This window comes from Argopecten irradians, chromosome 6 (assembly GCF_041381155.1).
Source record: "Argopecten irradians isolate NY chromosome 6, Ai_NY, whole genome shotgun sequence".
Lineage (NCBI taxonomy): Eukaryota > Metazoa > Mollusca > Bivalvia > Pectinida > Pectinidae > Argopecten > Argopecten irradians.
In genome coordinates this window covers 9,550,572-9,576,940 of record NC_091139.1, presented here as the reverse complement: position 1 = coordinate 9,576,940, position 26,369 = coordinate 9,550,572, and the positions used below count along the sequence as shown (strand labels likewise).

Below are 26,369 nucleotides of genomic sequence, written 5' to 3'. Positions count from 1 at the left end.
GAATTTTAATGTATCCAAGGAAAAATCTGTACCTGCTTTTTGAATAATGCATCAATTATTTTGATAACTACCAAAGGATATGGCTCAGTTGGACAGTATATATTTACACCAACATCAAAGGACAGGGAGTATTAATTTGAATAATTTCTCATTTGAAATAAGAATTTTTACAGAATATTTGACATTGTCCTTAACACATTCAAAGAGTTTGTATTACATTATGTCTAGTTATGATGGAATAAAAGGAAATTAATCAATAAATTGTCCACATTCCAATCAGGTGGCCTAAAACTTTATGTACAATGTACCAGAGGCGATGTAAAACTTGTAATGTATCAGCTTTGCACTAAACTCCCAGAGTGGCAAAAACAATAGCACAGCCAATCAAACAACAGACTCACATTTGAAATATTAAATAGCACCTTTTAGCTTGTCAAAGTAATAACTAAAGCTGATAAAATGATGGGTATATAATTAATGACCAGCCGGATGTATAGCAATACTTCAACTTCACTTTGAGTACTCATTAAAAAAAAAAAAAAAAAAGTACTATCACTGTATTTTGCGTGGTTGAGTAAAATGGCCGTCTAATTCTAAAAGGGGCACCTGTGGTGAGGATTCATTACAATCGACATTGCTTTTAAATTTCATTTTCCATTTATTGATACATTTTATAACTTGATGTGATATAAATATATATTAAATTACTTCTTCCTTATCAGTATCAGATCAATGCTTCATTAAAAATCAGACTGAAACTTTTAAGAAATAAAATTTCAAAAGTACAAATATTGACATGTTGACATAATTCAAGCGAAAAGAGCGTGTGTCAAATAAAATCAATAACCATTCCATTGATCACAAACATTTGACATTTACTGAAGTACTAATAGTAACAGATCTACATGCAAGATTTGCAAATTTTAGAATTTCTTATCTGATACAATATTTCACATAAAAAAATCAGAATTACTGAAATAACATACTGTTGACAGCCATTCCCAGTAAATCCAGGAATAATTTTTTTTTTTTTTTTATAAATCGAGTCATTCAATATTCAACCCAATTAGCACCCAAGGCCCTTAAAATTTAAGAAAATAAATTAAAAGGAGCGCTTAATTATTGAGACCAAAAAAACTTACAATTATTGCCCAAAGTAAGCAACAAATCATTTTGCAAAAGAAGTAAATAAATGCAGAGAAACTATAATATGATAATCAGGTCTTCTTAATCTGCATTTTAATGTTGAGAAAAGTGAACTTAAGTCCTGTAAACGAAAAATCAGTGTTCATAAGGACGGGGTACTTCTTGGGTTTAATATGGTAATCTAATATACTGATCATCTCTTAGTTACTGCTTCTTCAAACATAAATAAACAATTGCATTCATATGTATATATAGCTAAATTAGTTAAAATGTTCTTGATATTTCAACATATTCAAAAGCCAAGTGCAAATAGGTCCAAAAACAAAATATTAAACAACACTTATTTTGAATATATAGCAAAGCAATACAAATTACAATTGCTTGTTACAATATCCAGAAATCCAGGCAAAACAATGTATATATAATACCACATGACTGAAGCATGCCAAAAGCATATTTGCAAGCATGACGTGAACATGCATTCTATTGACAATGGAATGTCTTAAGAAGCAAAAAATAATGATTGAAAAATTAGAAAAAAAATCAATCATTTATTTTGTCAAAAAACTTACACTGGCATTTTCAAACAAGCCTGTAGCCATGACGATACAGTGGATGTCTTCCTGCCATACCATGTGCCAAAATGCTGGAACCGTTTTCTGTTTTGGACCTTTAAACATGAAATCAAAATTTATGTATACCTATTATCTGCAAGAACTTATTGTCACAAAGAAAATAACAAAGTTAAGATTTTACAGATGAAAAAAGAAAATACATATTCACTGTCAGTATCTCATTGATCCCATTTTATTTTACAAGACTTTCTTTGTGAGTTTGACCTCTAAGTTTCAGTTCTTACCTTGAACTTAGAACCAATGTGTAGAGCTTTACCTTTGACAAACTATGACCTTTATAATAAGTTGATCTCTGCCCTGTATTCTAAGTTCATGTTTAATTCACATCAATTTTTATTTGGACCTACCTTGTGAGGCAATATATTCTTTTTCTTGGCTGTAACCCTAAAATATAAAACAAATATAACATTGAACATCACATTTTTTCATATCTCAATCACACTTAACATCATATCTGAATAATACTAAATATCATCTTTCTTTATCACTTAATATCATAATCCAACATCACTTAATATCACATCCCAATATCACTTAATATCATATCTCAATATCACTTAATATCACATCCCAATATCACTTAATATCACATCTCTATATCACTTAATATCACATCCCAATATCACTTAATATCACATCCCAATATCACTTAATATCATATCTCAATATCACTTAATATCACATCCCAATATCACTTAATATTGCATTCCAATCTCACTTAAAATCACTTTCTATTATTTCTTAATATCATACCCCAATATCCCTTTATATCATATCTCAATATCACTTAGTATCATAATCCAATCTCACTTAACACATCCAAACATCTATTAATATCATACCCCAATATCCTTTAATGTCATATCTCAATATCACTTAATATCATATCAACACTTAATATCATAATTCACTTGCACTTAATACAGTCATTCATTAACACTTATATCATATCTCATTTTTTAACAAAATGTCCCATTATCACTAAATATAATATCCCATTATAAGTTATATGATTTCCTGTTCCCCATTATAATCATATTACTATCTAAATACAGTTCAAACTATCACACCAGACATGCCATGCCAATGCTGAAATATTCAATGCTTTGGTTCTCCTAAATGTTTAATATTCCGGTGTTAGAGTGAGAAACATCAAGACTGAAGACAAAAACTCAAAATGTTATATATGCTTTTAACAGTTAGGTAACGGCTTCTTTAACTGTTTGTACAAAAAAAATTATTCTGGTAGTTTTAGGAGACCAGGAGGAAATCACACAAAATCTGGGTCGTGCACTTGTAGTAATAAAGGACCATATATCTACAGTTATTTCAGATATACTGTATCATTGATTCTGTAGGTGATATAGAGAAAGCTCTCCAGAGGCCTTTATCACACTCACATCAGAAAATATCCTCAGATCTATTGTATCGATAATTGTTTGAAACAGGTGATGATCTCTACAGCCCTGTATCATGCTCCATACAATGTCTCTGTAGGCCTATATAACACCCCAGTCTGGAACAATATCTCTGTAGGCCTATATCACGCCCCGGTAAGGAACAATATCTCTGTAGGCCTATATCACGCCCCAGTAAGGAACAATATCTCTGTAGGCCTATATCACGCCCCAGTCTGGAACAATATCTCTGTAGGCCTATATCATGCCCCAGTAAGGAACAATATCTCTGTAGGCCTATATCACGCCCCAGTAAGGAACAATATCTCTGTAGGCCTATATCACACCCCAGTAAGGAACAATATCTCTGTAGGCCTATATCATGCCCCAGTAAGGAACAATATCTCTGTAGGCCTATATCATGCACCTGTAAGGAACAATGTCTCTGTCGGGCTATATCATATGCCCCAGTAAGGAAGAATATCTCTGTCTGCCCATATCACATCCCAGTAAAGAACAATATCTCTGCCGGCCCATACCATACTCCAGCAAAGAACAATATCTCTGTCTGCCCATATCACGCCCCAGTTATCATACCCCAGTAAGAAACATTATCTATGTTGGCCTATATCACACCTAAAAATCCTGGTACTCGGTTGTGATGATGAGAGTTTTTAGTACAGCTTACTACTGACACTGATGAAGTAGGTAGAAACCACTTACAAGATGTTAATCAAGGACTGACATTACTTCCACACTTTTTGCGGCCATAATTTCCACAAAATTAAATCAAACCAATCCTTATTTCACTTAGAAACTGCTACAACTGAGTACAAGAAAGGAGCAGCCATTGTTTCTCTGTGACCCTGTCTGCAAGTAATTCTTAACATTTCTTAACAATTCGATTATGGGCCACAATACAGTCAAAGTTACGGGCATCTGAACAAGAGAAAAGATATTTCATCCTTCGGTAATACTTTAAATGGTTTTTAGTATGATTTCGCTGTGTAGTTAATGTTTCCAAAACAGCTTTCTTCAACACTATGGCTATTTTTGAAAGAGAAGACATAAACTTGCACTATAATAATCTTAAGCAACAGTCATATGTTAGATGGAGAAATCTATCTGTATATATACTGAGGACATTACTCAAATACAATATAGCAGGTATTCTCTGTGATGCAAAAATTTCAATATTTTATCTTTAAAATGAAAAATTGATTTTTATAATTTTTTTAAAGAATTTCGCAATATGATTATAGCTTATAATCCCAGCTTTCTCTCCCCTCTACCTTCACCTCTTCCAATTCTGTAACAATGGGGCTTAACTGCTCTTTTTATTGCTTAATAATCAGTTTTATAATAAGCCTATATACTTTGACATCTATTATAGACCATTTTTAGCATAAATATGATAGTGATAATTAGAATATTATACATGACATCAGTGTACTTCAGGCTGTAGGGCAAGCTTGTTGGACAAAAGATCGGGAAAAACAACCCAACAAAATAAAGTTTTGAATTGAAATTGGCTTTTTGTTACAAAACACAAATTTAAAATTATATTGAAATACAATCATATCAATAATATAAAATTGTATCCAGCATTCTTAGGTATTAGGTGGGGGTATGAAAAACTGCCACAATGGTATCTGACCATGTAAATACATGATCAGAAACCATACCCCACCAGAAGCCCAAATACAGGTGTCAAATTCTCCTTGAAAAGCAATCATCGTGGTAGCTGGACAGTGATCATTTATTTAACGGGATGGACGGTGAGGAATGGTGATGCTTTCCTGACTCTATTAAAACCTGACCGATTCGAGGTATTGGAGTAACCAAGAGGTCATCATGGGGTCAATAGGCCATAGGTGCCACACCATCAATACTAAGCATGCTCAGTCAATGATCTTGTAATATATATAGTATGTGATATTCACCTTTACTTTTTTGTTCCACATATATTAATACTTAATTGTAAGCCAAGGCTAGAAAAAATATAGAAAACCTATATATAATGATCTGGTTACCAAGGCAACTGAAATTTTGAGAACATTTCATTGAAATTGACAATATGGAGCTTTCTGTATAATATTTTCTGCTTAAAAATCATAATCATTATAATTTTTATAAAGGCCCTTCCCCCATGGTTCCAAGGTCAAAATGTTAAGGCCAGACATGTGTTTTTCTGTGCCTTCCGATATTCTTGTACCTCGCTCAATACTCACATCAATGTAACTGGCGTTGATGTAGTCGTTTTCTCCCTGAGGGGAATCTTGTAGCACCACTCGAGCATGATCATCTAAAAATAGAGTCACAGAAATGATAAACGTCCTTATCTATAATTTAGGGGTAATAGTTGGTGTATAATTACTGCAATAGAGCTGATCAATTGAATCATTTTACCACTTAAGTGTTTGTTGTGATAGTCTAGGGAATAATAATCTACTGTCTTCAATTATTATCATACCAAAGGTTTGGACTGATTAGTTCTAACTTCCTATTAATACAGTCTGGGTCATCTGAGGATCTGGCAGGTTTAGAGGTGGAGGATAGAAGTAACTGGATAAAAACCACCAACCAGCAGTCAGTATATGGTAAAAACTTGTGACTCAGAGTTGAAGGGTTTGTGGTAATTAATATCAGGATATCTAAAACATTTCATTGGCTTCATTTGTACCCCTGACTTCACTTGTACCCCTGACTTCACTTGTACCCCTGACTTCATTTGTACCCCTGACTCCATTTGTACCCCTCCATTTGTACCTGCTCCATTTGTACCCTCCATTTTACCCTGACTCATGTCTTTGTACTACCCCTGACTCCATTTGTACCCTGACTCCTGACCCCTGACTCCATTTGTACCCCTGACTCATTTGTACCCTGATCCATTTGTACCCCTGACTACCACTTCTCCTATTTGTACCCCTGACTTCATTTGTACCCCTGACTCCATTTGTACCCCTGACTCATTTGTACCCCTGACTTCATTTGTACCCTGACTCCCCCCTGACTTCATTTGTACCCCTGACTCATTTGTACCTCATTTGTACCCCTACCTGACTCCATTTGTACCCCTGACTCCAATTGTACCCCTAACTCCGTTTGTACTCCTGACTTCATTTGTACCCCTTGGTTTCATTTGTAGTAAGGAAATAGATGAAAATGTTTCAATGAAATGTTTCAATGGCATAGGCAAAATTAATTCCAATACCAAGATAAGTTCTGTTTTTTGTCCAGAGGGATCCAAGTATATGAATCGAAACTGACAGACAGTAAATAAAAGTTAATATTGATATCTGTTACCCTAGTGACACGTGGGTATACCACACATGTATCTGTAGACATGACAGGTAAAACTGACAAACATTTTATACATCACCATCCCCCAGTAGAATAGTTAACGCATGTGAAATATTACAGACATGATATAAAAACTTATTTTCCTTACATAAGTATTTTTTGCAAGAGCTGAGATAAAAGCTAATTTTCATAACATATATATAGAGACATACAATAGGAGCCATAAAAGAATTCCTAGAAATAAGCGATGACGATTCTAGTATTATGGGATAGGTAAATCTCAAAACTTCACCATTTTTAAGCCAAAGAACATAGTTACCAATTCTATCAAATATATAATAGCAAATTTTTGTGATAATATTGAAATTTTCTATTATTAAAATTACAAGTTATGCTAATACACAGCTAAGCATGCTGGGAAGAATTCACCATCAGCCTATTACCAGTAGACAGCTGAGTAACTAACAAGGTCACGAGTTCATCCATTGCAGTAGGGATGTTACACATCAAGAGTATATTTCATCGAAATGAAGGTTTTCCTATGATATTTTCACAATGAAATAAAGCTGGTACTAATTATCTATTATGGCCTAGTTGAGAGGGCACTATTGCCTCATAGTATTGTCGAGGGATGGAACTATTCTATCACGAGACAATACTATGAGGCAATAGTGCCCTCTCAACTAGGCCATAATAGATAATTAGTACATCACCCTCACATGAGACCCGTTTTCATGTCATCGTAACAGAAGCACCTCAAACGACGCCTCACAACGCTATCTCCATTTCCACACCACGCTGTTACATTTAAAGTACAACATATGAATTGTTGCAGAAATATGTTTCTTTAAAACGGGATTCAGCTTCATGAAGATTAAAAGTAGATTAACATTGAACATAAGTGAACTGTTTTCTGTAGAAAAGCAGCATTTGCTTCCATTCCCGCACACAACAGCCTGTCCGCCATTTTGACGTCTTGGTCGAAGCGCAACCCTTTAATGACGTCATGTAATGGTGACGTCACAATACATTCACGTTCAATTTCCCGCCACTTCAATAGTGCCCGCTTGCCCGGGCACTTTTGCAAATAGTACCCATCTGTGTAGCCAATCAAAATTCAGCATTCTGTCACGTGATGTACTAAAAGAGAATATTTTTGTGTTGTTTTGTGGTTTGGAACTTTTATATCATTTAGTGGACAGAAATATTTGTGGTTTGCTCATCAAACAATCTATAAAAAAATAATATTCATTTATCAAACAAATCAGTATCTTTCTTATATTGGTGGTTCTACAACTCTAGTGCTACTGTGGCCAATTGGCTAAGATGCCCCAACATATCATCACAAGCCTTCCACATCTGGATTGCGAGTTTGAATCCCATGTGGGGCAGTTGCCAGGTACTTGCCGCTGGTTGGTTGCTTTTCTCCGGGTACTCTGGCTTTCTTCCACCAACAATTAAACCTGGCATGTCCTTACATGACCCTGGCTGTTAATAGGACGCTAAACTAATACAAACCAAAAATCTACATCAACACCCACCAGAAAAATCTACATCAACACCCACCAGAAAAATCTACAGAAATTAATGCTTAACAAAAATTCCATGTTTTACCCTGTAACTTAACAAGAAAATGAACATGTTACATGTATACACTTTAATACGTGACCGGTTGACGGGTGAAGAGAGTGACACAGCTGTGTTAAGTAATGTGTGTACAGCTGTTTCCCTGTTTAGACATGTTTCAGTTGTTAACCATGAAAACGCATTGTATGTTAGCTACAATGTACATCCGATTAGCTTCATTATCGGGGGAAAATCTATTTAAAACATCAAAGTGACACTGTCATTTAACAGGGAAAAATGACAGACTTAAACAGCTTTATGACAAGTTCAGGAAAAAGTGTCACAGCAAAGTCATTCTGTAAATGGTATACATTGTAAATGTCATTGGACAACTGGTCAAAGCAAGATTTAATATGATTGGACCATTAGACAAAGCAAGACAAAGCAAGATTTGATACAGCTGAACCTTTAGACAGCTGGACCATTAGACATAGCAAGATTTGATACAGTTGGAACATTAGACAAAGCAAGATTTGATACAGTTGGAACATTAGACAAAGCAAGATTTGATACAGTTGGAACATTAGACATAGCAAGATTTGATACAGCTGGACCATTAGACATAGCAAGATTTGATACAGCTGGACCATTAGACATAGCAAGATTTGATACAGTTTGACCATGGGACAAAGCAAGATTTGATACAGCTGGACCATTAGACATAGCAAGATTTGATACAGTTTGACCATGGGACATAGCAAGATTTGATACAGTTTGACCATGGGACAAAGCAAGATTTGATACAGTTAGACCATTAGACAAAGCAAGATTTGATACAGTGGACCATGAGAAAGAAGATTGATACAGTGACTGACCATGGGACAAAGCAATTTGATTTGATACAGTTTGACCAAGATGATACAGTTAGACCATTAGACAAAGCAAGATTTGATACAGTTTGACCATGGGACAAAGCAAGATTTGATACAGTTTGACCATGGGACAAAGCAAGATTTGATACAGTTAGACCATTAGACAAAGCAAGATTTGATACATGGGACAAAGCAAGATTTGATACAGTTTGACCATGGGACAAAGCAAGATTTGATACAGTTAGACCATTAGACAAAGCAAGATTTGATAATACTGGACAACTGGATAATATTTATGACTTGATTTGATTAGACAACTAAACAAAGCAAGACTTGCTATGATTGGACAATAGGACAAGGCAATTAAGTCTTCATATGATTGGACAACATAAGACTTGACGAAATTGGACAACTGGACAATACAAGACTTGACATGATTAAACAACAGAAGAAAAGATATGATTGGACAGTTGGACAAAGCAAGACTTGATATGATTGGATAACATGATAACATAAGACTTGATATGATTGGACAACTGGACAAAGACAGACACTACAGTATTTTTGTGATATTTACTGTAAAGAAAAGCAAAAGTTTAAGAAGTAAACGAGGGCAACACAGGGTTTCAAATAAACCATATGTTGTACGGAGAAACTTCAAGTTTAAAAAAAAAAAAAATTAATAAAAAAGACAGGTTAAGCTTTTTTTGTCATTTTATATGTTAAATCAATAAAGACAGAAATTCTATATTACATATCAATAGGCCTACACCATTATTTCCAACCATTTTCCAGTAATATAGCAAGCCCCTGGACCAATTAGTACTCCTTTATATTTATAAAAAGACTAATTATGGCTATGACTGACCCAGATTTTCTGTGTTGTACGCATGTGACCGTATAAACAATATTAGAGGTCTCTAGTGTTATGGTCGTAGGTATAATATACTGTGGTAGTAAAAAAAAACCTGTTTCCATTATCAATCGTGAAATCTAGCTAATCTAACAGTTCAAGCACATTTTCCTAGCCCTTGGTAATTAGGTTGAAATGGTGTCAATACTGCTTTTAGCAGTATGGACTTTAATCAGGTTGTCTGCTGATGGCAGCCATCACCATAATCTAGGGCCGCGGACAATAAGTTATCGCCAGACTGAAGAATCGGTGGAAAATATCACTTATAGGCAAACAGTTACGCAGTGGAAATAAGGTAATGTCAACTATAGGACCAGATGTATCATTGATAGTTGTACAATAAGGCAGATGACAATAAGTTATAAACAACCTCTGGAACAGATTACAATAAGTTATAAACAATAGAACAGATGACAATAAGTTGTAATTAACAATATAATGAACATCAAATTTTAAATAAATTGGAACAGATGACAATAAGTTATAACTAAACAATAGAACAGATGACAATAAGTTATAAACAATAGAACAGATGACAATAAGTTATAACTAAACAATAGAACAGATAACAATAAGTTATAAACAAACAATAGAACAGATGACATTAAGTTCTAACTAAACAATAGAACAGATAACAATAAGTTATAACTAAACAATAGAACAGATAACAATAAGTTATAAACAAACAATAGAACAGATGACATTAAGTTCTAACTAAACAATAGAACAGATGACAATAAGTTCTAACTAAACAATAGAACAGATGACAATAAGTTATAACTAAACAATAGAACAGATGACAATAAGTTATAACTAAACAATAGAACAGATGAAAATAAGTTATGACTAAACAACAGAACAGATGACAATAACTTATTGCCAGACTGAAGAATTATTGGAAATATTACTTAAAGGCAAAAAATCTATCAAATGACTACCGGGTATAAGCATTTGGACCAGTCACAACAAGTTACAGTCAGACTTTAGTACCACAAAAATAAGTAAAAAGTTCATACAAAATTTACAGTTAAATCTGCCTAAATGACAACCTCTGTATAAAGACCACCTGCCTTAGTGACAACCTCTGTATGAAGACCACCTGCCTTAGTGACAACCTCTGTATAAAGACCACCTGCCTTAGTGACAACCTCTGTATAAAGACCACCTGCCTTAGTGACAACCTCTGTATAAAGACAACCTGCCTTAGTGACAACCTCTGTATAAAGACCACCTGCCTTAGTAACAACCTCTGTATAAAGACCACCTGCCTTAGTGACAACCTCTGTATAAAGACCACCTGCCTTAGTGACAACCTCTGTATAAAGACAACCTGTTTAATAAGACCATTTGTGTATGGCTCCAAAAGGTAATTTATAGCACATTTTGACCTGTGTATAAAGACCACTTGGCTATTTAGACCATTTTTGTGTCTTGGGGTGGTCATTATGGACAGGTTTGACTGTATATATAAAATGGAATAAATTTGATGACAGGATTCCTTAACTTACAAGGTACAACATCTTGATTGACGTTCTTCAGGACGTTTTCTGGAGTCATGGAAACTGTGTACGGGAACTCGTCTTGGTTACGAACGATGGCCTGCAAAAACAAGAAACACTTTCATCATAGCTGTGCAATAAAAGATATTACAATGATCGAAATCAATAACCATTGAAATTTTAACAAATTTGAAAGGATTTATCAAACATTGAAACGTGCAACAATACAATAACAAAGGTACCAGAGTTTTACTGAAAACAGAAAGTTGACAATATTGTACATCTGTGGTTATCGAATGTCTAAAACCTAATGTCACTAAAGGGTTTATATCTAATTACAGACACAAACACTTTTAGGCAATGTATCCATTTTAATAAAGATTCATTTTAATACTGTTAGTTTTCTCCAGTTATGTGACATACTCGTAAATCATTCCTCAAAATTAAGAAGATAATTTAATAAAACACTTTTCAATTTCAACTCTTTTCTGTGAATTTATTTAATTAATGCCGGATAATTCAATATGTTGAATATGGTTGCATATAAAATACTATTTTCAATTAAATCATATGATATCAAATATGCATTGATAAAGTATATGATTACAATTCACTAATTGACAAAAAAACACTCTTCTCCAGAAAACTGATGCCATATATATATTAATAGTATATAATATATTGACCTAGTCTCAGTAAGATTGGATTTTAAAACTAGGTCAAATTATCTCCTCAATCATAGTGTGTATAGCATCAAAAATACAAGTAGCAGTTTAAATATTTTTTCTTAATATATGAATCTGTTTATGTGTTTTGACTAATGGAAAGGCCAACTTGACCCAAGTTTAAATTTAACTTAATGTGATTAACTTTATTAAAAATGGACTTTAACACAAATTCTTAATATTTAGAAGTTTTAACCTAAAAATACAAGAACCTAGCTGTTTAGAATTTTTAAAAAATCTTTGTCCATGTTTTGAAAGCAACAACTTAGCCTCATCTTCTTTGACTATCATTTAAGCCAAGGCAAAATTGTGATTACAAGCAAATAAAGCCCCAGAAAAGACAGGGAACAAAATCAGACTGGGTGGAAAGTTTTCACCAATGGAAACCATGAAATTGGTTAGTTATGTAAAATAACAGAATAGGCTTGGTAAGTAATATTAAAGAATTAACAATTTTGTTCTAACTTTTCATCCCACAAACTGCACAAGTCTAGAAGTAGATACAATTGGAGGAGTGGCAGCTGTCCTACAAACCATCTGGGCACCGAATGTGATATTTTCTTTTTTGTATGTTACGACGAATTTGCTACGAAATTGAATATAGGTTTGCGAGCATAATGTGTGGCTGCATATACTGCTTGGCTATTGGTCAAGCCGATGACGTGAAGAATGGTACTACATGATGAGAGTTAGGACCATCTTCTGTCATGATCGAGTTATTGATATTCTATAAAATTCAATCTTTATGTTTCTCAATCTTTTTTCCTTCAAACAAGATCTTGACATTTTGTTGGAACATAATTCTGGCATTGAAATCGAATTAAATAATAGAATTTGTCTAAAGTTTAGTCCCTCGGAGTCTATTCTCATTCCCCTAATCAGTCTCTACACAATGCTTTACTGATATTTCTTGATAGAAAACACCCAAAAACCCCCAAATACTAGAGAACAATTGTGATCCTAGTGGTAGTCCGCTGTGATCCTAGGCGCCTTACTAAGCCTAATTAGCATATCTCAATGTCTCACGACCTTCAAATACCAATTACATTTGAATAATTCAGTGCCAAATCAGGTTAGGACTGTAGAATGGTGATTCCTTTAATTAACTTACAATGAAACATTGTTTCTACAATGAAACATTGTTTCTCTAGTTACCAATAAACTATTTTCAAATCTTCAGTTAGGATTTTTATCAAGATTTTGAGTCTGGTTTAATTGCTCCACAGTCCGCTGTTGAAATTTAGTTTTAAAATACTTTTATTATTTTTACACCTGTAAAGAATGAATATAAAGGAGCAGTGGTGGCCGAGTAGTTAATCTGTCCCGACACATTACCACAAGCCCTGCGTCATGAGTTTAACTTCCATGTAGAGCATTTGCCTGGTACTGACCACTGGTCAGTGGTTTTTCTCAGGGTACTCTGGCTTTCCTCCACCATCTAAACCTGGCTCATCCTTAAATGGTCCTATCATAACTGTTAACAGGATATGTTAAACCAATCTAAAGCGTACCTACACTTATAAAATAAACTTATATATCTCTACTGGAGATGTTGTTCTTCTGAAATAACAAAAACAAGCAGATGCTATGCAAATGTCAAATGTTGCTGTTATTAACTTTTTGACATCTAAAAGCAATAAAAGTGTTAAGAGAATGATTTTTTTATGTATTTTTGTTTTTATTATTATGATTTAAACATCCGACAACGATAGCCAGGATCATTTATTAGGTGTCAGATCATAAGACAGAAGACAGCTGAAGGATGAAACCTTTATTCTGACCTGATATTGCCTGAAATTGGTATTCATATCTCAGAGAATTAAGGTACAGGGTAGCAGTATAATGTGGTTCATAGTATGGGAAAATGGAGTTTGTGGTTATAAGAAAAAGTATTCCTCCATCTTCTACATTTATTTCAGATCTTTGTGTTGTTTTCGTGAAAAAAGGTATTGGAAACATTATTGATATTAACTGATGTATACTGTTTTTTTCTTTTTGAATGATAACCTTGTTAATTTTATTCCATTTCTTTAATAAATCCTTAAGTGTTTCTTAAAATTTGTATCTTGCGAAAATAATGTAGTTTGGCATGAGAAAATGAGCTACATGTAGGGTGATACAAAAAAGTATTCCTATACATATTGTGCATTTATATAAGATTTTAGCATATTGTTTTTCATGAAACATACCATACCTTAATTGGCAATCAACCATTAATTAAGGAGTTTTTACTCTCCAGCTTTAACTGTAAAGTTATATAACATTTACTGTCATACGGTTTCGAAATAAATGTTTATGACCGCACTAGTTAAACCATTAATATATCAATTGAAAGCAGTTTGTTCCCGTTGAACTAAAAACTATCAAAATATTCCCCGACATAATAAGATTACTAATTACTTTGTTGAAAGCTTTAAGAAGCTGTTTCACCTTTAAGCTATATAAGGTTAGCAATAAATTAATGAGAAAAGTGATAGCAGTAATGGTTTCTTCCTGTTCAGGGTCAGATACAAGCTTGCATGTTAGTCGATCATGTACCTTTCTCAAGCATTCAAAAGACCAAGTCATTGCTTTAGTCATGCTTGCATCCTTTAATTACATCAAATATTTATTCGAATTTCCTTGTTTCTGCCGACTGCCCAGTACGCATGGCATTGGATGCTGGCTATTTTTAGACCAGGCGTGAGATTTTTGCCGATTTGATCCATACAGCACATGAATTATAAAACATTTTCTGGAGATTGTGCTTTGCATGCCCAGCTGTTTACAAAACAAGCTGGGAATCAGAGAGTTTGTGTAGCAGGGTAGGACATCAGAAGCCATACATCCAGCACTTCTTAATTCTTAATGGAATAGATACAATGCTCTCTCTTGGATCACGTTATAACCATTTCTGATGGTGGCGATTCTGTTAAATCACAGCGAATAAAAAATGGGATTCAATTTTATTAGAGAAATACATTGTTTTCCTTGTTTTCCTCTAAGAAAGGTTAAAGCAGAGACATAATGATACTATATCTATGTAGAAGAACAGGGAAAATACACATTCCTGTCGAGTGCCCCGACCAGGAATCGAACGTGGGTCTCCGGCATGGAAATCTACGGCCCTACCGACTGAGCCAAAGAAGCATGCTCCCTCAGCTGAGTGACAGAGACCATATTTAACACTATGTACAAACCACACCGACCCGCTCCTTTTACACTACTCCCCCTGTTTTTTTAAAAATTTCCTAAATCTCAACCCGAGACTTTTTAACCACCTTCCATGGGTTATTTAGTTGGGTGCCAATGTAGAAGAAATACACATTCCTGTCAAGTGCCACGACCAGGAATCGAACCCGGGTCTCCGGTGTGAAAAACCTACGGCTCTACTGACTGAGCCAAAGAATCATGCTTCCCCAGCTGAGTGACAGAGACCGTATTTAACACTATGTACAAACCACACCGACCCGTCCCTTTTACATCTATGTATCTTAATACCAGTGTGTCAAATGGCAATCTAATCAAAATTTGATGTTCATTATCTTCTCCATAAACTGTTCATACAGAGTGTACAGAGTTATTTGATAATGACCATCAAATTTTAATTAAATTGGTCAAATAATAACTTTCATTTACACTGATCATATACCATGACAACCTTAAAACCAAGACTGAATTGAATATGGCCATCTAATGTTAAAATGACTGTCGTTATTTAACAATGTATAGAATTTGTTTAGCAGGCCCAGAGGACCTGTATAATATCCTGACATAATACAGCAAACCCAGTGTTATATACAACATTTTTGCTCAGGTGAATTAAGATTTTACAACTAATATTGATATTCTCCAGGACTGATCAGAGACATAGCTAGCTTAGCATCACCGAGAACTCATCGTCTAATCCACACCTTGGTGACCTGAGGACATCCCGAGGATTAAGTGAGGAACATTGTATGATACCTAGGTAACACTAACCCTCCACTGTCCTCTCGGGCTGATTAGAACTAGGATTATACAACAGGCATGCTCATTACAGCTCATACATATGCATAACATGTAGAAACTGCAGACAACAACAACACATCTATAGACAATAACAGCTCTATGTTTTTCTTACTTCTATGCCATTTCAAATGTCTGTGTTTACATTTGAAAAGTATCCCAGCCAGATACATAAGTTCCCTCAATTGGCCTTCCTGTAAGTCTTTCATGCCAATTAGACAATTTTATTGTTCAAATTTGCTCCATATTGCTGATATGATGGTAGAAATATTTACAGCATCTCAACTGTAGAGACCCCCAAAACATCTCTACTGAAAAAAATCTTACTATTGTCTTATGGTATAGACCCCAAACACATCTCTACTGAACACAAATCTTACAATTGTCTGATGGTAGAGACCTCAACACATCTCTACTGAACACAAATCTTACAATTGTCTTATGGTAGAGACCTCAACACATCTCTACTGAAAACAAATCTTACAATTGTCTTATGGTAGAGATCCCAACACATCTCTACTGAAAACAAATCTTACAACTGTCTTATGGTAGAGAATCTCAACACATCTCTACTGAAAACAAATCTTACAATTGTCTTATGGTAGAGATCCCAACACATCTCTACAGAAAACAAATCTTACAATTGTCTTATGGTAGAGATCTCAACACATCTCTACTGAACACAAATCTTACAATTGTCTTATGGTAGCTGAGACTCTCAACACATCTCTACTGAAAACAAATCTTACAATTGTCTGATGGTAGAGACCCTCAACATATCTCTACTGAAAACAAATCTTACAATTGTCTGATGGTAGAGACCCTCAACATATCTCTACTGAACACAAATCTTACAATTGTCTTATGATAGAGACCTCAACACATCTCTACTGAAAATAAATCTTACAATTGTCTTATGATAGAGATCCCCAACACAACTCTACTGTATACAGACCTTGTCATATGGTAGATATCCACACCACATCTCTACTGTATACAGACCTTGTGTTATGGTAGAGATCCCCACCCTGACTGTATACAGACCTTACCTCATAGAAAAGACCTCCCTCCCCCTCCCTCACCCCTCCTACCGAAAAGTAATACTGGTGCAATAAAGATTTAAGTGACTTTATCCTCTGTTCGGAAAATATAGTGGTTACCTTCTTGTTGACAAAATTTTTCTTCTTAATATGATTTTTTTCCAACTGAGTTTTCCCTGTTGAATGCAAGTAGATCAATATGATATCAACATTAGTGAAAATTAAAAAAAAAAAAGGTTATGTAACTTAAGTGTTATAGTCATTTCTTGTTTTATCGTAGGTTTCAGTCTTCCATGTTTCAATTGAAACTTTAACATGACTGTGAATTTTATCATCAGTATAACCATTACCATGTAAATGTCACCAGCTCTACCCATGAATTATATACTCCACTACCATCTACGTATTGATCGATTGCTTTATTTCCAGATCTACACTGTCACCATTAAAAATTCCATACTTGCCAGCTCGCAGAATTTTATATATATACAAAAATAGAAATTTTAAAAAGGAAAAGTAGTAAATATTTGATATGTTTTCTCTTGCTATAGGGTTTGTAATGAAGTTAGACTCCAGTCAGTCTGATATTGCATGTATTATAGATGTACATAAAAAATTAACGAGCGTGACATTTATCTATTTCTGGTCTTCTAGGAATATACAGGTATAGATGTTCTTTGGTGCTGTGGTGACCCAATGACTTTCTCAATGTAGGCTATAATACAAATTATTTCTTTATATTTTCCCCATATACATCTGATATAAATGCATATCAAAACAAAATAAACAAATGCCCATCGGGCCTGAATTGTTCATTTGCTGCCTGGTGATACTGGTACATTCTACAAGCCCAATATGTGACCAGTCCTTTTGGGAAAAAACCCCATCCTCAATCCCCTCCTTCCTGGAATGCTTAGGGACTATAGACCACTCCTTTCCCTTTCCCTCCCAGTACTGTATAGGGACTGTAGACCACTCCTTTCCTCTTCCCTCCTGGTACTGTATAGGGACTACAGACCACTCCTTTCCCCTTCCCTCCTGGTACTGTATAGGGACTATAGACCACTCCTTTCCCCTTCCCGCCTGGTACTGAATATGGACTATTGACCCCTCCTTTCCTCTTCCCTCCTGGTACTGTATAGGGACTATAGACCCACTCCTTTCCTCTTCCCTCCTGGTACTGTATAGGGACTATAGACCCACTCCTTTCCTCTTCCCTCCTGGTACTGTATAGGGACTATAGACCCACTCCTTTCCTCTTCCCTCCCAGTACTGTATAGGGACTATAGACCACTCCTTTCCCCTTCCCTCCTGGTACTGTATAGGGACTATAGACCACTCCTTTCCCCTTCCCCCCCAGTACTGTATAGGGACTATAGACCCACTCCTTTCCTCTTCCCTCCCAGTACTGTATAGGGACTATAGACCACTCCTTTCCCCTTCCCTCCTGGTACTGTATAGGGACTATAGACCACTCCTTTCCCCTTCCCTCCTGGTACTGTATAGGGACTATAGACCACTCCTTTCCCCTTCCCTCCTGGTACTGTATAGGGACTATAGACCCCTCCTTTCCTCTTCCCTCCCAGTACTTTATAGGGACTATAGACCACTCCTTTTCCCTTCCCTCCTGGTACTGTATAGGGACTATAGACCACTCCTTTTCCCTTCCTTCCTGGTACTGGTTGGACTATAGACCCCTCCTTTCCCCTTCTTCCTGGTACTGCATAGGGATTATAGACCACTCCTTTCCCCTTCCCTCCTTTTACTGTATAGGGACTATAGACCCTCCTTTTCCCTTCCCTCCTGGTACTGTATAGGGACTATAGACCACTCCTTTTCCCTTCCTTCCTGGTACTGGTTAGGGACTATAGACCACTCTTTCCCCTTCCCTCCTGGTACTGTATAGGGACTATGGACCACTCCTTTCCCCTTCCCCCCAGTACTGTATAGGGACTATAGACCACTCCTTTCCCCTTCCCTCCTGGTACTGTATAGGGACTATAGACCACTCCTTTCCCCTTCCCTCCTGGTACTGTATAGGGACTATAGACCACTCCTTTCCCCTTCCCGCCTGGTACTGTATAGGGACTATAGACCACTCCTTTCCCCTTCCCTCCCAGTACTGTATAGGGACTATAGACCACTCCTTTCCCCTTCCCTCCCAGTACTGTATAGGAACTATAGACCCCTCCTTTCCTCTTCCCTCCTGGTACTGTATAGGGACTATAGACCCCTCCTTTCCTCTTCCCCCCCAGTACTGTATAGGGATTATAGACCACTCCTTTCCCTTCCCTCCTGGTACTGTATAGGGACTATAGACCACTCCTTTCCCTTTCACCCCCCAGTACTGTATAGGGACTATAGACCACTCCTTTCCCCTTCCCTACTGGTACTGTATAGGGACTATAGACCCCTCCTTTCCCCTCCCCCCAGTACTGTATAGGGACTATAGACCACTCCTTTCCCCTTCCCTCCTGGTACTGTATAGGGACTATAGACCCACTCCTTTCCCCTTCCCTCCTGGTACTGTATAGGGACTATAGACCACTCCTTTCCCCTTCCCTTCTGGTACTGTATAGGGACTATAGACCACTCCTTTCCCTTTCCCCCCAGTACTGTATAGGGACTATAGACCACTCCTTTCCCCTCCCCCCCCCCAGTACTGTATAGGGACTATAGACCACTCCTTTCCCTTCCCTCCTGGTACTGTATAGGGACTATAGACCACTCCTTTCCCTTTCACCCCCCAGTACTGTATAGGGACTATAGACCACTCCTTTCCCCTTCCCCCTTCCCCCCAAGTACTGTATAGGGACTATAGTCCACTCCTTTCCCTTCCCTCCTGGTACTGTATAGGGACTATAGACCACTCCTTTCCCCTTCCCTCCTGGTACTGTATAGGAACTATAGACCACTCCTTTCCCTTTCCCTCCTGATACTGTTAAGGGGACTTACCCCTTCCCCCTGTTCTCCTAGTACAATTTAGGGACTAGAAGACTAAGTATCACGAGAAAATACATGGCAAACATACATGTATAAGACAGATATAATGTCATTATCCTGATCGACATATCAAGCTGACTGACTAGACAGACTATACTGTTGATATTTCAGGCTTCACATCTGTTGAAGTAACAATAAAAAGCGAAAAAAGACACATTACGGATATGAGCAGTGTCAGTACGATCCATTCTCTCCCAGATAATAGATCAAGCCCTTTGACGTAGTAAAACGCTCTAATAGACGTACATGTCTTGTTGTCCAGGCTAAGGTGACATGGTCGACACCTTATACATGGAAATCCATTTATAGACGATTCACGGGTTGAATCAGCCTGGTCATTTTGTAATCTAACACTGTCAGTCATGGCGTGCCATCAGAGGAAAACATAAAAATCGTCTAAGAGGAAAAAAACGTCTTTACAGCAGACAAACTTGGCAAGTATAGGGTGTAAAATGAGTTATAGAACATCTATAATGTGACAGGATGTTTGTAAATAAGAGTAAATAAACAATATATATCTTAAAGTCTGTACAGGGGCTGGGGTGTGGGTGTTTTAAAGAAGTGTGTTGGAGGATAGAGAGGATTCGATGGAGCTAGTGAAAGTATGGTGTGGGGGGAATATAAATCAACTTTTGTATGAATGAAATCTATCTTTTATGATTAATGGTATCATACATTATTTACAAATGAGGAGTTATTATTCAAATAAACATACCTGAGATAACATATTTTGTTTAAGTTCTTCACAGACCAACTCAGCTTCTCTTCTTAAGAAATGAAAATCAGCTTAGCTAATTGAGATGAAATCCGTTTTGTTTCCACCAATGCACATAGTTGCCAAGTATCAGTTTGAATGTCAGTATATTGTTTAGTCAACCTATTATCATGTCTCTGAAATATTCTCACCCAAAAACTGAACACAGAAAGACATTTTGATTTGCTCTGGTTTCATATTGTTAATTCTGTTTTGAACAGTTAAAGTTATTTAAGGACAGCTTTCCCTTCATGTGCTATTTGGGAGGCTGTAGTAAGTTTGTGTTGTATCTCCTGGTAATAGTGTTTCGGGGAGCTGCAGTATGTTTGTTTTGTGTCTCCTTGTGATATTGTGTTTTGGGAGGCTGCAGTATGTTCGTGTTGTGTCTCCTGGGGATAGTGTTTTGGGAGGCTGCAGTATGTTCGTGTTGTGTCTCCTGGGGATAGTGTTTTGGGAAACTCGATATTTTTGTGCTGTGTCTCCTTGTGATAGTGTGTTTTGGGAGGCTGCAGTATGTTCGTGTTGTGTCTCCTGGGGATAGTTTTTTGGGAGGCTGCAGTATGTTCGTGTTGTGTCCCCTTGTGATAGTGAGTTTTGGGAGATTGTGGTATATTTGTGTTGTGTCTTCTGTGATAGTGTGTTTTGGAATTCTTTGGTATATTTGTGTTGTGTCTCCTTGTGATAGTGTGTTTTGGGAGGCTGCAGTATGTTTGTGTAGTGTCTCCTTGTGATAGTGAAAACTCTTGTCCTTATCAAATTAAATCAAAGCATACTGCCAAAGACACCAAAGAACACATCCATTATGTTCAGATCAATCATGCAAGTTGTCCTACTCCATTTTAAACAGAAACTACTATTTATACAGACCAATGTTTATCCCAGCCAGGGGACATCCCTCTTGCCTCCAAGTCTCAAGCATCAAGATAAAAAATGTCTTGATAAAATATTATTTTATGTAGAAATTAGAATTAACCATTCCTAACTTAAACACCTTATACAGTCATGTAATAGAGACAGCAGGTACCATTCAAAGACCAGACAATAGTCTGAATAATCATTAAAAGGTTTCTTATAAAGTGAAACAGCAAGAGGTATTTGGACTTGAGTGAAATGTTTGTCAGGTACATTGAATGTCTGGTGTGCCACAGTTTTTAAGGACTTATTTTACTCCTTTTATTATATATTAAGCCCCCTGCCTTTATATTGTGGCGATCTATGGTACTCTAGACTAAATGATTTCTTCATAACTGAAACAATTTCAGAATCAATACCTGAATGATCATTTAACTTTCATTTTGACTTGTTTGACTTTGGAAACATTCAATTTTCTGATCGATATATTCATGATTCTGTCAAAAGGAATGCCTTCATTCTACAGACTTCCAATACAGCATTAATTCTGTATAGTTTAACAATGAAAAGGTCTTTACATCAAGACACCTAACATACAACCATATACAAATAGGGCTTGGTAGGTTAAACACTTCCAATCTTATTCCAATATGTATACTTCTGATGGATATATATATATGGTACTATCTAATATATGAAAAGGATTAATAAAAGGTTTTTTTTTCTCAGTCAAAGTACTAAGTAGAGTCAAAATTGTCTATGAAGGGGTCAAGAGATCAAGGAACATGGTCTTTAAAATATTTTATAGCAAAGGGCAAAATTCTATTGAAATTGGACCCTGAAAAGTAAATAGTTAGGCAAATGTCAAATTATGCAAATGCATAATGTCAGGTGTAAGGAAACGAAGGATAAGCAAAAACGTTCCAAAATCTGCTGCCAATGTTCTGTTGTTTTAAATTGAGGCAGTGTTTGTAAAAAACTGCACTAGGATATCACCATAGTGGGCAAGGCATTTTACTGTGGTTTATTTCAATTTACAATATAGGCTTTACTTTATCATAAAGTGGTTCAGGATCAGGACTATACACTTTATCATGAGGCAATTAATTTCACTATCATAATTGTTAATTTTAATTGATAAATGACAATACTATGTCATTGGGTAGTTGATTTTACTGTGTTAATTTTAATTGATAAAGAACAATACTTTATCATGGGGCAGTTTATTTTACTGTGGTTAATTTCAATTGATAAAGGACAATGCTTTATCATTGGGGAGTTTATTTTACTGTGTTAATTTCAATTGATGAAGGACAATTCTTTATCAATGGGGAGTTTATTCTACTGTGCTAATTTTAATTGATAAAGGACAATACTTTATCATTGGGCAGTTTATTTTACTGTGTCAATTTTAATTGATAAAGGACAATACTTTAACATGGGCAGTTTATTTTACGATGGTTTATTTTAATTGATAAAGGACAATACTTTATCATGGGCAATGTATTTTACTGTGGTTTATTTTTAATTGATAATGGACAATACTTAATCATTGGGCAGTTTATTTTACTGTGTTATTTTTAATTGATAAAGGACAATACTTAATCATTGGGCAGCTTATTTTACTGTGGTTAATTTTAATTGATAAAGGACAATGCTTTATCAATGGGGAGTTTATTCTACTGTGCTAATTTTAATTGATAAAGGACAATACTTTATCATTGGGCAGTTTATTTTACTGTATTAATTTTAATTGATAAAGGACAATACTTTATCATGGGCAGTTTATTTTACGGTGGTTTATTTTAATTGATAAAGGACAATACTTTATCATGGGCAGTTTATTTTACTGTGGTCAATTTTAAAGAAATATGCTTCCTATGAGCTTTTCTATGAAGTTGGTTTTTAATGGATGATTTGAAATGACCATCGCCTTCATTTATCATTTCATTGTGTTCATTGTAAGTTATTGATTAAGGTCAAGGGCTTTATTTACCATAGGACAGTTTATTTTATTACGGTTGATTTAACATTTACATTCAAAAAGATCTATTTCTTTTAATAGATAGGGTGTTGAAAATGAATAATATTTAAATTTCTACTCTAATTGGTTTTTTTTTTGTGCTTTGATGAAAGATTCCAGTTTAAGAATAAAGAAAATCAATTAAATCATTCCATAAAACTTTGACCTTCCAAAAGTCTGAAAAAATACAGCTACTTACCCTAACCTCGATGTTAAGATATTTGTCCGATTTTTTCTGTTTTAACTTCTGCAGAAAATTTTCAGCCATGATGGGGTCCCTTTTGACAGCGGTCACCGCTTTCTCCTCCCGATCTGAAGCAGAAACATCAAAGCCTAGTGCAGACCTTAGGTTGTTTAGGCGACGGTTTAGAGCCACGAGTAATTGTTTACCCATTGTACCCTTCTCACTCATTCAGTTTCTTACTCAGCTACACATCCAAATAAAAAACAAACTCATTGAAATTTCAACAAGAATGATCCCAAAGTTGATTTGTTTTGGAGACACACTTCATCGACAGCCATTGTAGAGACATACTTAGGAGTCTATCTATATAGCCTTGCAGTGTAGCTGCTATATATGGAACAAAAACCAAAGTCTAGCAGAGTCACATGCTGTATGTTTTGGTTGTAACGGTCTAACATGTGGAAGGGTTCTGACGCGACATCACCCAACGCCGCTTCGTTATCAATGCACAAACGGTTAAGGGCTTAGTGGATGTCTTGAATCGTCATTGTCACAGTTAAAAAACATCTACAGCTGTTACGAGTGCAGATATTATAACTACGGCTCCAGTATCACGGCTCCTTGTCTTCTGATTAACAATGATACAAGCTCTCTCTAATAATCCATACTACAGCTGATTCACACAAGTCGGCTATAATCCTCAACCCTTTTCCAATAGTTGTCACATTAAATGAAAGCCTGCACTGATCTAACAGATAATAGTGAAATTGACAATAGCACTAACGTCTGGCCTTGTCTGTAGATCTACCTGTGTATTCCTGTGGGACGGCCACACCACTGCAGGAAAAAGTCAACACACACATATATATATATAGGTCTAAATTTCTGGTACTGATAATTGATCCAGGGCCGATTGTATTGGTACTGCCATGGTGTGACTGACAACCAGGATCACTGTATTGGATTTCCTGCCTTAGGAAACTTTGATACCCCAATCTGTTACCGTTACACCAAAATACAATATTGAATACGGTGTTACTCCAACACTTCAACCTAAATTACTGAACAAAGTGTTACTAATTCTCTGCCTTACAAAATACACTAATACAATACTAAATGCTACTCAAATCCATTGCCAGTATATTGTTTCAATACTGTGTTACTTAGACACTTCCCTACCTTACAATATACACGATCAAAATACTGTATTACTGAGACACCTCCCTACCTTACACTACACACTGATACAATACTGTATTACTGAGACACCTCCCTACCTTACAGTACATATTGATACAATAATGTGTTACTGAGACACTTCCCTACCTTACACTACACACTGATACAAAACTGTGTTACTGAGACACCTCCCTACCTTACACTACACACTGATACAATACTGTGTTACTGAGACACTTCCATACCTTACACTACACACTGATACAACACTGTGTTGTTGAGACACCTCCCTACCTTACAGTATATACTGATACAATACTGTGTTACTGAGACACCTCCCTACCTTACACTACACACTGATACAATACTTTGTTACTGAGACACTTCCCTACCTTACACTACACACTGATACAACACTGTGTTGTTGAGACACCTCCCTACCTTACAGTATATACTGATACAATACTGTGTTACTGAGACACCTCCCTACTTTACAGTATATACTGATACAATACTTTGTTACTGAGACACTTCCCTACCTTACAGTATATACTGATACAATACTGTGATACCGAGACACCTCCCTACCTTAAACAACACACTGATACAATACTGTGTTACTGAGACACATCCCTACCTTACAGTATACACTGATACAATACTGTGTTACTGAGACACCTCCCTACCTTACACTACACACTGATACAATACTGTGTTACTGAGACACCTCCCTACCTTACACTACACACTGATACAATACTGTGTTACTGAGACACCTCCCTACCTTACACTTCACACTGATACAATACTGTGTTACTGAGACACTTCCCTACCTTACAGTACACACTGATACAATACTGTGTTACTGAGACACCTCCCCACCTTACACTACACACTGATACAATACTGTGTTACTGAGACACCTCCCCACCTTACACTACACACTGATACAATACTGTGTTACTGAGACACCTCCCTACCTTACACTACACACTGATACAATACTGTGTTACTGAGACACCTCCCTACCTTACACTACACACTGATACAATACTGTGTTACTGAGACACCTCCCCACCTTACAGTATATACTGATACAATACTGTGTTACTGAGACACTTCCCTACCTTACACTACACACTGATACAATACTGTGTTACTGAGACACCTCCCTACCTTACACTTCACACTGATACAATACTGTGTTACTGAGACACCTCCCTACCTTACAGTATACACTGATGCAATACTGTGTTACTGAGACACCTCCCTACCTTACAGTACACAC

General features: G+C 36.1%; 1 protein-coding gene across 4 annotated transcripts in view; it reads right to left on the bottom strand.

Moving 5' to 3' along the window:
• LOC138324921 (receptor-type tyrosine-protein phosphatase epsilon-like) overlaps window positions 1-26,369 on the bottom strand; it is a 110,541-nt gene that overhangs the window by 31,574 nt on the left and 52,598 nt on the right. For all 4 annotated transcript variants that reach the window (XR_011208704.1, XM_069270172.1, XM_069270171.1 and 1 more), the window contains exons 6-10: window positions 23,918-24,030; window positions 11,344-11,434; window positions 5,410-5,483; window positions 2,129-2,165; window positions 1,719-1,816 (exon numbers count right to left, since the gene is read on the bottom strand). Coding sequence is in view for 3 of the 4 variants with exons in the window: in XM_069270172.1 (XP_069126273.1) it covers window positions 1,719-1,816; window positions 2,129-2,165; window positions 5,410-5,483; window positions 11,344-11,434; window positions 23,918-24,030 (413 nt within the window). In the remaining variant the exon portion in view is untranslated. The remainder of the gene's footprint in view (window positions 1-1,718; window positions 1,817-2,128; window positions 2,166-5,409; window positions 5,484-11,343; window positions 11,435-23,917; window positions 24,031-26,369) is intronic.